Source organism: Euprymna scolopes, chromosome 21 (genome assembly GCF_053919585.1).
Source record: "Euprymna scolopes isolate OS-2025 chromosome 21, ASM5391958v1, whole genome shotgun sequence".
Taxonomy (NCBI): domain Eukaryota; kingdom Metazoa; phylum Mollusca; class Cephalopoda; order Sepiida; family Sepiolidae; genus Euprymna; species Euprymna scolopes.
The window spans coordinates 51,818,268-51,831,777 of NC_136502.1; the positions used below are offsets into that span (position 1 = coordinate 51,818,268).

The window sequence follows — 13,510 nt, forward strand, 5'->3', positions numbered from 1 at the left end:
CAATATAGATATGTAAAATGTGAATTGTGTCTATATATGTAACTTAGTAAAAGTAGGGGAATATTAAAAAAGGAGTTTTTTTTTCCAATGTGTATTTTTGGAAAATATACTCTAAAAAAATCTATGATGAAAACTTTAGTATATATATATATATATTATTCCTTAATTGGAATTAATTTTTTTTTAGATGAGCATTATATGTTAATTTTATTTTTATTTCGGACTATTAGTCTCATCTTTATTAGTTGTTGCTTTTTTTTTAAATAATAATAATGCAATAAAATTTTAAAAAAAAAAAAGCAACAACTAATAAAGATGAGACTAATAGTCCGAAATAAAAATAAAATTAACTTAAGAAAACTTTAGTATTTACCTTTGCGTTAGTTGATGCCTTTTCAAAGTTGAATTATTGGAAAAAAACGACACAAACTCTTTACAAAAATAGAGTTTCTAACTAGTGTGATATAATCCCTTTTAAGAGATGTTATCTGGACCTTTCTACAGCTTGATATTCCAGATATTGGATTAAGCTTTATTATACAAGCTACCCTTACACAACCAGTGTAATGTTTATTTCTATCATTTATAATGTTGCTTCTAAGTATATTTTAAAAAAATCTGTTTAGTCTTTTGTGTTAGTACGTGTTTTTCAAAAAAACACTTTGGAAAATATACATTTCATTGTAGCTAAACTATCTCCAAATATTTTTTTATTATAAAGTAAAAGTAGTTTTTGTGCAGCAACACTAGCTTGAAATAATTTGAAGAATAAGAAATGATTTTATTCTTACATAATAAAAAGTTATATGTTTTGTACAAATCTAATATATAAACGGCTATTTATCCGTCTGTCTGTCTGTTTCTACATTTTTAAACTCTATCTCCTCCGAAACTCAAAGTTGCAAAGCGACACTAGGGGCCTCTAATGATTGGATTTTTTATAGGCCGTTCTTTTATGGGTCTTGGGTGAGTTAAAATTGTTTTGAAGGGGTAAAAAATGGTTTAAAATTGAATAAAATGTTAAACATTTTATACATTCATCTTAGTTTATTTTTAATTAATTTTTAATTGGTTTATATGCATGTCACATGGATACAGTGGTAATGTCACGAGGTTTGAATGCTACAGTTTCGGTTTCGATTTTAGTTGATAGCACCTAAATACTTTTTATTTTTGCAATCATGATTCTATAATAATATATACGAAATTTGGATAAATTAAAATATCATATTAAAGAATATTTTACACCTGGGCTAAGCCGGGCGCCCCCACCCGGTATATTATATATGTGTGTAATGTTTGTGAAGGAGAAATCCTGCAAAGTGCTCAATTATGTAGGAGCATATTTGCTCGGGAGACAGACATAAAAAGAGCCTGAAGAGAGACCGATAAATGCGACCAGGAATTGGTCCCTTTTGTTTTGGATTTGAAACCGATGGTACCAATATTTTCTAATTTTCTGGAACAAAAATACACATATATATATATATCTGTAAAATGAGAATTGTGTCTATATATATACACCTTAATGAAAGTAGAAGAATCTTAAAGAAGCAGAGAGTCTCTCCAATGTAATTTTTTTTCGAATTTAAACTTTAAAGTTTATTACAAGAATTTTACTGTTTATTAAGGGTGTGCGTTAATTGGTGTCTTTTCAAAGTGGAACTCTCTAAAAATGTTGATCCACACATTTCACAAGAATAGGGTTTCACACCGGTGTGTGTCTTCATGTGTTTTTTTAAATAGGCACTCACTGAAAATTTTGACCCACACACACCACATGAATAGGGTTTTTCGCCTGTATGCCTTCGCATATGCTTTGTTAAAGAGTTGCTCACCGAAAACGCTGATCCACACACATCACAAGAAAAAGGTTTCTCTCCAGTGTGTGTTCTCTGGTGTCGTTTCATACTTGAATTCTCTGAAAAAGTTGCTTCACATAACTTACACGAATAAGGTCTCTCGAATGTGTGCGTTCGTAAGTGTTTTTTCAAAGTACTGCTGATCGAAAAAGATGAACCACACACTTCACAACAATATGGCTTCTCGCCAGTGTGGGTGCGTATGTGTTTTTTCAGTGACGCTTTCTCTGAAAAAGATGAGTCACAATCTTCACAAGCAAAAGGTTTATCTTCAGTATGCGTTCGTTGGTGTCTTTTAAGATTTGAATTTTCAGAAAATGATGATCCACAAATTTCACAAGGAAACGGCTTCTCTTTGGTGTGGGTTCTCTGGTGCGATTTTAAATTTGAACTCTCTGCAAAGGATGCTCCACACACATCACAAGAATATGGCTTCTCCCCAGTGTGTATTCGTATGTGTATTTTCAGAGTTGAACTTTGTGAAAATGATGAGCCACACACTTCACAAGAGAAGGGTTTTTCCCTGGTGTGTGTTCGCTCATGTCTTTTCAGATTTGAATTCTCTGAAAACGAAGATCCACATGTTTTACAAGAATAAGGTTTCTCTCCAGTGTGAGTTCGTATGTGAATTTTCAAGGAATTGCTCTTTGAAAACGATAACTCACAAACTTCACAAAAATAAGCTGCTTGGCTTGACATGTGTTTTGTTTGAAAATTATGGTCGGCTCTTATCTAAAAAAATATTTTTCTAGACAAAAACAAAATCGTTTATAAGACAAATGTAGGCTATGTAAGCATTACAAATATTCGTTTTTTTTCTTAATAAGGATTTTTAACAAAATTCATACAACAGTATGTATTCAAGTAATGGTTTGAAAGTTATAATCAGTAATGATTTTTCCAAAGACAAAAAGAAAATCGTTTGCAAGCATTACAATTCTACATTTGTTATTCTCAAAATTTTCGAAAAAAATCTTGCCTCTCTTTAAAAATAGTTTTTATGTATATACAACATTTATTCAGGTCAGTCTTTTAGCATTATATATTATATAATTGAATATTTTATTTTGCTTTTTATTACAAACATATGTTCAAGTAATTTAAATAAAACCAGTGAACATTTGACTCGTACAATTTCTTTATAACGGTTTGATTTTGGTGAAAACCGTTTAATAATTATGATCAACATTTCTCCAAAAATTATCTCATCACTGACAAAAGAAAATCGTTTGTTAAACAATTATAATCTACACTAACATAACTTGTTAGGAGTTTTGAAAATAATTCCGGTCACATGGTTTAAAAATAGTTTTCTGTAATCAACATATATTCAGGTAAGTCTCTATTAACATATTTATTTAATAATTAAGTATCCTTTAAATGTTTTTGTATTTTAAAACCTACGAGTAATATAAATAAGAACATTACTTACATAAGATTTTTTTTATTATAGTTGTACATGTGTTTTTATCATTTTAACGTTATTTCTTCAGCATTTATAATATGCAAACTTGCTATGTCTGGATTTTTTACTTTCTCTTAATGCATATCATTCTTTTTTAAATATTTAAATTGCTGCAGAAAAAAACGTTGCAAGATATATATATACATATATATATATATATATATATATATATATATATATATATATACATATATATATATATATAAGTTCCAATTAGTTTTTATAGGTTTCATTGAAATTTCTAAAGTCATAAGATATTTTCAACATATTGTACTTAATTGTAATAAACCCTTCTCTAATCTTTGTTCTTCTGTTTTGACATTATCTGAGACATTTTATATTCTTAAATATTAATGTGTTCTTGCAAATATATTTTTTTAAGAATATGAAGAATATTCTTTTTCATGTACACTTTATGAATTAGTTTAATGCTGAGCGACCTTGCATACGCATGTTTGAGATTCTCTAACACTAATCAGGAGTCAACTTGGATGTCATCCATCTACTTTAAACTTGTGTTCATGTTTTTGTTTTATATTAAACGGATGAATCTCGTTTTTATCCACTGCAGCACATATCTGTAAAAAAAATAAATTCATTCAAGATAAAAAAATTTAAACACATGCTTTCAATCTAATATTCTCAAAAAACTTGAGAATAAAAAAACGCATTAAAACTTTTCAATTTTAACATATAAAATATATATATATGCTTATATCAATATATATGGATACATTTTTCATGTATTTACATAAAATTTTAGAAGAGGATATATTTTATATATAGATTTTCAGTATTTACTTCAACAATAGAATTGCAAGTTATCAAATATATAGGGCAATTAAGCTACACAGAATTTTCCGCATTTCATTCTCGTGAGGATTCGTCAGGCTTGTTACTAATATATATATATACATATATTTATATATGTACTATATGTACTAGCTGTATATACCCGGCGTTGCCTAGTAGATACATATTGCAAGGCTAAGAGGTTAGTTACATACTATTTAAGATACAATAAATATCTTGTAAAGTGACCAAATCTTGGGTTTATAGAAGCATAAAACAAATCGATCTTGCTCTATAAAAATCAAACACGGATAATATCTATTGCTGACAAAGAAATAATCTCATTTGTACTTTTTTTAAAGAATTTAACCTTGAAAAACACAAAAACATAAACTAACAAAGCCTTATAGCTTACATGGGAAATAACTTCTAGCTAAAATTAATACACTTACTTCCAGTTTTAAACGCACCTGTTGTCAGCCATTAATAATTGAAAATAAATTAAATTAAAAATAATTTAAATAAACTGTAATAGAATAGAACAATTAAACCAATAACATCGAGCTAATTATTAAAATAAATTTTTATTTTAATGTAATGTGCAAATGAGTTTATGCATTGAATGTAGATGTTTTGAATAAACAGTATATATATATGCATATAAGTAAATATGTATATGTACATATGTATATATATATGTATATGTATGTATATATATATATGTATATGTATATATATGTATATATATATGTATATGTATATATATGTATATGTATATATATGTATATGTATATATATGTATATATATATGTAAATATATATATATATGTAGATATATATGTAAATATATATATGTATATATATGTAAATATATATATGTATATATATGTAAATATATAAGTATACATATGCATATGTTAATATATGTACATATATGTATATACATGTATATATGTATATATAATGGGTATATATAAACCTTACATGTGTATATATATAAACAAACATATATATATAATCATTATATATATATAGACATTATATATAAACGTTATATATATAAACATTAAATATATATAAACATTATATATATAAACAATATATATATATAAATATTGTATATATAAACATTGTATATATGAACATTATATATACAGGAACATTATATATATGAACATTATATATATATTATGTATATATAAACATTATATATGTAAACATTATATATATAAGTATTATATATATAAACATTATATATATAAACATTACATATAGAAACATATATAAACATAATATATCTATAAACATCATATTTATATAAACATTATATATATAAACATTACATATATATCTATAAACATTATATATAAACATTACACATATATAAACATTATATATCAATATATATAAATTATATATATATAAACATTATGTATCTATATACAAACATTATATATCTATATAAACTTTATATATATAAACATTATATATCTATATATAAACATTATATATATAAACATTTTATATATAAACATTATATATATAAACACTATATATATAAACACTGTATATATAAACACTATATATATAAACACTATATATATAAACACTATATATATAAACATTATATATATAAACACTATATATATAAATTATATATATATAAACATATATATATATTATATATATAAGCCTTTTATACAAAGATTATATATATATAAACATCATATATATATAAACATAATATATATATACACATAATATATATAAACATAATATATATATACCCATAACATATATATAAACATTAAATATATAAACATTATATATATATATGAACATTATATATATAAAAATTATATATATATAAACATTAAATATATATAAACATTATATATATATAAACATTAAATACATATATAAACATACATATATAAACATTAAATACATATATAAACATACATATATAAACATTATACATATATAAACATTGTATATACATAAAAACATTAAATATATATATAAACATTATATATATAAACATTGTATGTATATAAACATTGTATATATATAAACATTGTATATATATAAACGTTATATACATAAACATTATATATATAAGCATTATATATATAAACATCATATATATAAACATTATGCATAAACATTATATATGCATAAACATTATATATTCATAAACATTATATATATAAACATTATATGTATAAACATTATATATATAAACATTATATGTATAAACATTATATATATAAACATTATATATATAAACATTATATATATAAACATTATATATATAAACATTATATATAGATAAACATTATAAATATAAACATTTTATATATATATTATCTATATTAATTATAGATTGATTCTTTCATGCCTACTTTCATATCTATTTTATCGATTCAACTACCCTAAAATTGAAGTGAAATCTCAACACTTATATAAACACTATGAAACCCTACAGTGATTCATTCAATATCGTATATGATAACACAAAAGCCTACATTTACCGTACCACTAATCTAAAGACTGAGAGACAACATATTCCACTTTTCCAGTAAAAAAAAACGTAGTTCATCTAGGATTTTACACAGAAAAATATAAAATCTTTATTTTGGGTTACACATTCGGTGTGTTTGATTTTTAAATTATAGGGGAAGTAACATAGCCTCGCATAACTTAGACAAGTTGATGCCTTTGTTGGAAAACAACAGAGTAATTTATTATTTGAAAATATTTATTTTAAAATAAATTGAACATTTTACCAATATATGGGAACGTACTGAAGTGAAGTGCTTTCCTGAAAAACTCAACAACAATCGATTTGATTTGTTACAAGATAATAGAATAAATTATAAAATATATTCAAAACTAGCATATAACTCCTCGAAAAATGTAATTCAAGCCCTAATTTATTTTTCAATTAAAGGAGCAAGGACCAAGGTTTCATTTTAAAAATATAACAAAAGAAAAAACAAACAACGTGTTTTTTTTTTTAAAAAGGTTTTAAACTTCGGACTTTACAGGTAAATTTCTAAAAAACACTACTTTTTTTGTTTTAAATTTGAATATATTATTTATTGACCTTTTATCTTCAATTTGTGATATATAAAACTTTGGTGAGTAAATTAATTATTTACTTTTTAATAGACACGTGAAAAATGGGGGGCGTGAATTAAAAAAACCGTTTGTCTAAAATATTAGATTCAGTTTATTGGAAAGAGCATAAAATTTCACATTGACCCTGAAAATATCGTAAAAATTGAATCAATAGAAAAATTTTGATAGATTTTTAAAGTTTAAAAATTGAAAAATACTGAGCTCGTAAAATTCAATTAATTTTATTACTGTTTAAAAAAAATCTATTACTTTTAAAACAACTTTATTAGCTTATTTTGGAAGTATAATCCATAAAGAAAATAAACAACCCACTTTTAACAGAGAAATTACGAGATTTTTATATTTTATTTGCAGTTTCGTGTTAGGGGTGTCAAAAATTCCTACAAAAATTCTGATACACCTAAGGCACTATGTAAAACTACAGAGTAGGAAGTCTAGCAAACTGATTCAAACGTGTTCCTATTGGAGATGTTATTCTCACAATGTTTTTACAGGTGTGGTTTCTCAAATTATGGATTCTTTATGTACAAACTTTTTTCTCATTTATTCACTGGCAACATTTTTGCCCATAGTATTTTTACCTGCGGCATTTTAATTGTCCAATTTATACATGTGCCATTTTTACTGCACTGTCATCAAGATGTACATGCAAATTTATTTGTGTAAAAAATGAAATTTTGCATTAATTTTTGAAATACCCTTTAAAAGAATGTCGCATTTACACAGTTCTGAATTTTTTTTTAAATTAAATAAATTATTTTTATTCATATTATATAGGTTCTTTAGGTTATTGTTTTTATCTAAAGTGCTATTTTCACAACATTTCAGTCAATAAACCCTGTGACCTTTCCAGGTGTAACATGTCAAACTTGGAAATCTTCATCAAACTATGGAATCTGCATGGAATTTTGAACCGAACCCTTTATTTAATCAATTAATCAATGGGGTCGTCATGCTCTCATTCTGTCAACTATGTGTGAGTGGAAGTCCTAAGAAATATGCAATTGTATTTTGAGTGTCACCTACACATAGTATTGAGCATTCAACTCCAAGAAGAGTCTAATTTTTACAACTGAATTTCACCAAGTACTTTATCCATTACGCCAATTTTAACAAGTTTTATGCTTAATAATTATCTATACCTATTGCTTGTATTTAGGATACACTCGATTCAATAACAACTTTTTATATCATAAATTAATTTAAGGATCATGGATGGAGCCTAATTCGTTATGATAATTTGAAATAAATTGGTAATAAATTGAAAGAATGTCACTTCAAACAATCTAAGCATTGTTGAGAATATTATTTTATACAAATTGAGCACTGTTGGAGTAAATGCTGAAAATCGATGTAATAACTTGTAATCACATTTGAAGTGTGTTCTTTATCTGTTTACCACAAACCAGCAGAACAATAAGACTTAGTTAAATAGCCTTCATTTTACGAATGCCACGTTTTGTGCACCATTGGCGTATTTTATCTAAAAACATAAAACAACATATTTCGTTCTTTTGAGAACACTTTAATTATTCTATCCAGAATTTCAAAGATAGTATCAGTACAGTTTCTCACTTTGTGCATTTGTAGTATTTATACACAGATTATTTTTTTTATTTATGGAATAAAGTTTTCATGTAAATCATTTATAGTAAAACATTGCAATACAAATACACCTAATATATGCTTTTTTGGAATATGACAACACATTGTATCTATATTTATGCTCTCATATATGACGATTTTTTTATATATCTGAATAGCAGAGGTGGGGGCGGCCAGCTTTGCCTAGTCGTAAAATATACTTAAATGTGATATTTTAATCTGTCTAAATTTCGTATACATTACTATAGTATTGTGATTTTAAAAGTAAAAAAAAGTACTCGGGTGCCATCAGCTAGAATCGAAACCAAAAGCAAAACTGTAGCATTCAAAGATGGTGACGTTACCACTGTAATAACGTAACACACATATAAACTGATTAAAAATAAACTAATAAATGTACGATTTTTTAAAAATTTTGACACCTTCAAAACCATTTTAACCAACTTAAGACCCATAAATTAATGGTTCATAAAAGTCCAATTATTTGAGGCCCCTAGATTTTTCTGTTTTCATTGGAGGAGGAGGTGGGGGGCGAGGAGGGGTGTTAGGGTTACCTCCTCCTCCAATATAAACAGAAAACAGTAAAATCTACTAAAAATGTTAAATCGTACTTGTTTGTAAATGTCAGCGCGTTACTTACGGAAAACGGTTAATTAAACTGCAAAAGTACCTGTTAAGCCCCACAAGTTCTATAATTGCGCCCCAAAAAAAGAACGAAAACATACAAATGTTTGATGTTTATGTTTTTGTAGACCGCTCGTGAAAACTTTATTTTAGATCAATTAAAATGCATTAGAAACTACGTAAGGCAAAAAAAAAAAAAAATCCCCTCCAAAAGTGCTATAATGTATTTTTATTTATTTTGTTTTAGATAACTTTTTCTTCTAACTTTAAATTATCTGAAAAAAAAAAAAAAAAAATTGAAAATTCTATATTCTAAAAAAAAAAAAAAAAATAGCATGTAGCGTAAATGGAAGCTGTAAAACGGCGAAAAATAGTCCCTGGGTTCAGGGGTTAATACCAGACAAACAGTAAATTTGCGACAAGTTTGATTATCAGATTCGTTGTCAGCGACCTCAAATACCCCTAAAAAACACCCCAAAAAAACAAATAAGTTAACAAATTTACCAAATCTCCATTACTAAGGGTTACTATATTGTCCATTTTCTACTGTACACCCTTTAACCCTTATCCTCGAGTGGCCTCTTGGCCTTGATAAGTGGTGATGCCTATGTAAAAAAAAAAAATTAGAGTGGTCGGTGTTCTGTTGTAGCGTAGCGTTATATTTACCCCTTTTTTTTTGGCAGATTGCCGTTTAGTTGTACAAATAGTCTCGAACCCTATTATCACAAAAAGGGACACATTGGGTCGGCACCGGTATATAGCGCTTAATGTAAACAAACGTTTGTTTATATTTACTTGATTTTTTTAAATGTAATCTTATGATTAAAATCTATATATTAATTTGCTTGTCCGTACGGTGTCACGTCATCATCATCGCAAACATTAATTAATGAAACGCGTCATCATCATCGCAAACATTAATTAATGTGAATTATCTCCCTTTATTGTTCAATCTTTATCAGTTAAAAATCATTAACCCTTTTATTTCCCAAAAGTTCCCGAACAAAAAAAAAAAAATAATAATAATAACTGTCTATTTATGGTTCCGGATTATTTTAAAGATAGTTATGCAATATGCATAGAAGATATCGTTCCAGTTTAAATAGTATAGTATTTTACTTACATTTTTAACGAAGTCTTCTGTTTATTATTGTAGGAATGCTTATTCTATTTTATTCAGTAATAAATATATTTTTTACATTTAACGCTACGAGTACGTTATTTTTTTTTACTGTGCCACTTTATGTTTTTTTTTATTTACTTTTGAGTGAGCCTTACACAACAAAAAATATGTTTAGAAATACATGTTACAAAAGTCAAGAATGACTTTATTAAATAAATCACCAAAGTCACCATTCGCAAATACAGAGTCAAAACATATTTTACGTCTTATTCTGTTTTGTTTTTGTTTTACGGCATATCAATCCTTTTTCGTGTTATTTAATACCGAATCGAGTAATTTTGTAACATTTATACATCTTCACGTTGTTTACATAGTTATTACTTATGTTTTGTTCGTTTTACTTTGCTTCTTTTACAGGCATTCACCTTCTAATGCCCACCGACAGGGCATACATATTTAAATGCTATAAAAAATGGACACAACAATTTTTTTTTTAATATGAAATAAAACAGTGTTTCATTACTTACGATTTAATTTATTTAAAGAAATATTTATTTCCTATTTAAAGATTTTCAGTATATTTTATTTAACTGAAGAATTTTTCCATTATTTTTATTACATTGTTAGGTGAAGTTTCGGTAAATATCCAGATACGCTACTACAGAACACCGACCATTCTAATTTGTTTTTTTTTTATAGGTAATTGAGGTCGCTGACAACGAATCTGATAGTCAAACTTGGGGCAAATTTACCGTTTGCATGGTATTAACCCCTGAACCCACGAATAACTTTCCACCATTTTGCAGTTTCCGTTTACGCTACGCGAGTGCGCTGCAGCATGAACGCTGGCTTGCTTCACCTAGCAAACTGCCTTCTCACATGGCGTACCAATCAACAAATTACGGACTGACATTTTTTTAATGACTTACAGTTAAAGAAAAGTACAACAAATTGGGGGACTTTTTTTTTTTTGTCTCGCGTAGTTTTTAATGTGATTTACAAAAACATAAGAACCAAACATCTTTATGTTTTTCATTCTGTTTTTGCGGAGGGGGGGATTCAATTATAGAACTTATGTGGCTTAATAAGTGCGTGCCCCAACATCACATCCCCCCCCCCCGCTCGCGCCCCCAATGCACACAGTAAAATCTTCGGAAAATGTTAAATGGTGTTCTAATTGATAAATGTCGGTGCGTTACTTTTTGAAAATTTGAAAATTCTATGTTCCAGGTAAAAAAAAACAACAGATAAATTACCCCTCCCTACTCCAACTTGGAGTGCTTTCCTTTTCTGGTTTTATTTCTTTTTCAGCTAATTTTAAATTTTCCACCCAAAAAGTGCTATAATGTATTTTTGAAAATTAGAAAATTCTATGTCCTGGAAAAAAAAAATCCCCTCCCTCCAACGTAGTTTGCTTGGTGAAGCCGTCATTTATGTTACAACGTGCATGCGCGTAGCATAAACGGAAGCTGCAAAATGGTGGAAAGTAGCTCGTGGGTTCAGGGGTAAATACCATGCAAACGGTAAATTTGCCTCAAGTTTGACTATCAGATTCGTTGTCAGCGCCCTCAATTACCTATAAAAAACAAATTAGAGTGGTCGGTGTTCTGTAGTAACGTATCTGGATATTTACCGTTTTTTTTTTTTCTTATTTTAAAACAAATTATAAAAAAAAGATACAAGACCATTAAATTTTTTTTCATTAAATCGCTATTTAGGTGAAGGTTCAAAATAGTTAACCCTTCTCCCCATAACCGTTTTTTATGCAGTAAAATACTTTGTTTCAATAATTATGGTTTAAATAAATATTTATTCCTTATTTAAAGATTTACAGTATATTTTATTTAACTGAAGAAATATTTATTGTTCATACATATATTTTTCCCTTATTTTTTTACATTGTTAGGTGAAGTTTCAGAATAGTTAACCCCCCCCCTCCTCATATTAAGAATGGCTTTCAGCATGATTCTTACAATAGTGCTATCAAAGTTTATTGATTTTTCTTATTTAACAAAATTTATAAAAAAGATACAAGAACATTTTAAACATTTTTTTCGTTAAATCGTTATTTAGGTGAAGGTTTAGAATAGTCAAACCCTCTCCCCTTATTAAGAATGGCATTTTATTATTTCAGCATGATGCTTACATTTTTCTTAATATTAAAAAAAAAAGATACAAGAAAATGTTAAGCTTTTCTTTTTTTAATTAAAATGTTAGATCAAAGTTCGGAATAACTTACTTTATAGCCAATTAGCCAGCTTACTTAACTATATAACATTGACAATAAATTTGATAGGTATAACCTACCTCACATCATTTTGATTATCGAAAAATCAAAATTTAACTGTACTTCGTAAGATTTACAGAAACACTTCATTTTCTATGCATGTAATACACAAGAATCTGAATATTATAACAGATTACAATGTTTTTATGGAAAAAAAACTTTTGTACGGAAAATTCAAAGTGTTCTATTTATATTATCAGGAAGTTGTGATGCATTAATTGAAATCTATATCAATAATTCGACTTAAAAAATATTTGTGAATTTCCAAATCTTCATTGAATAAAATTCAAAATGAATAGAAAAGTCTATCGCATATGTAAAAGTTGATAGTTGCTTATTTAACTTCATTAAAAGCCATCAAAGTCAACTAAGAGCTGCTCAATATTCTGGCTTAATGGATCATTTAGCAAGGAATGAAGATGGTTATTCTGGTGTACCAGTTATTCTACCATCTACATTTACAGGAAGTCCTAGGAATCTACAACAGCTTTATCAAGATGCAATGGCAGTTTTCTGTGACCTATTCATTACTCACACGTGTAATCCAAAATGTCCTGAAATACTAAATAACTTGGGGTCATCAGAACTTGCACAAAATCGATGTCAAC

General features: G+C 26.9%; 1 protein-coding gene across 1 annotated transcript; it reads right to left on the reverse strand.

The window, feature by feature from the left end:
• Positions 1 to 333: 333 nt before the first annotated feature.
• On the reverse strand, positions 334 to 3,382 carry LOC145242306 (uncharacterized). Its single transcript, XM_080105313.1, has one exon. The coding sequence runs from the start codon at positions 2,559 to 2,561 to the stop codon at positions 1,617 to 1,619; it is 945 nt and encodes a 314-aa protein (XP_079961439.1). The 5' UTR covers positions 2,562 to 3,382; the 3' UTR covers positions 334 to 1,616.
• Positions 3,383 to 13,510: the final 10,128 nt, after the last annotated feature.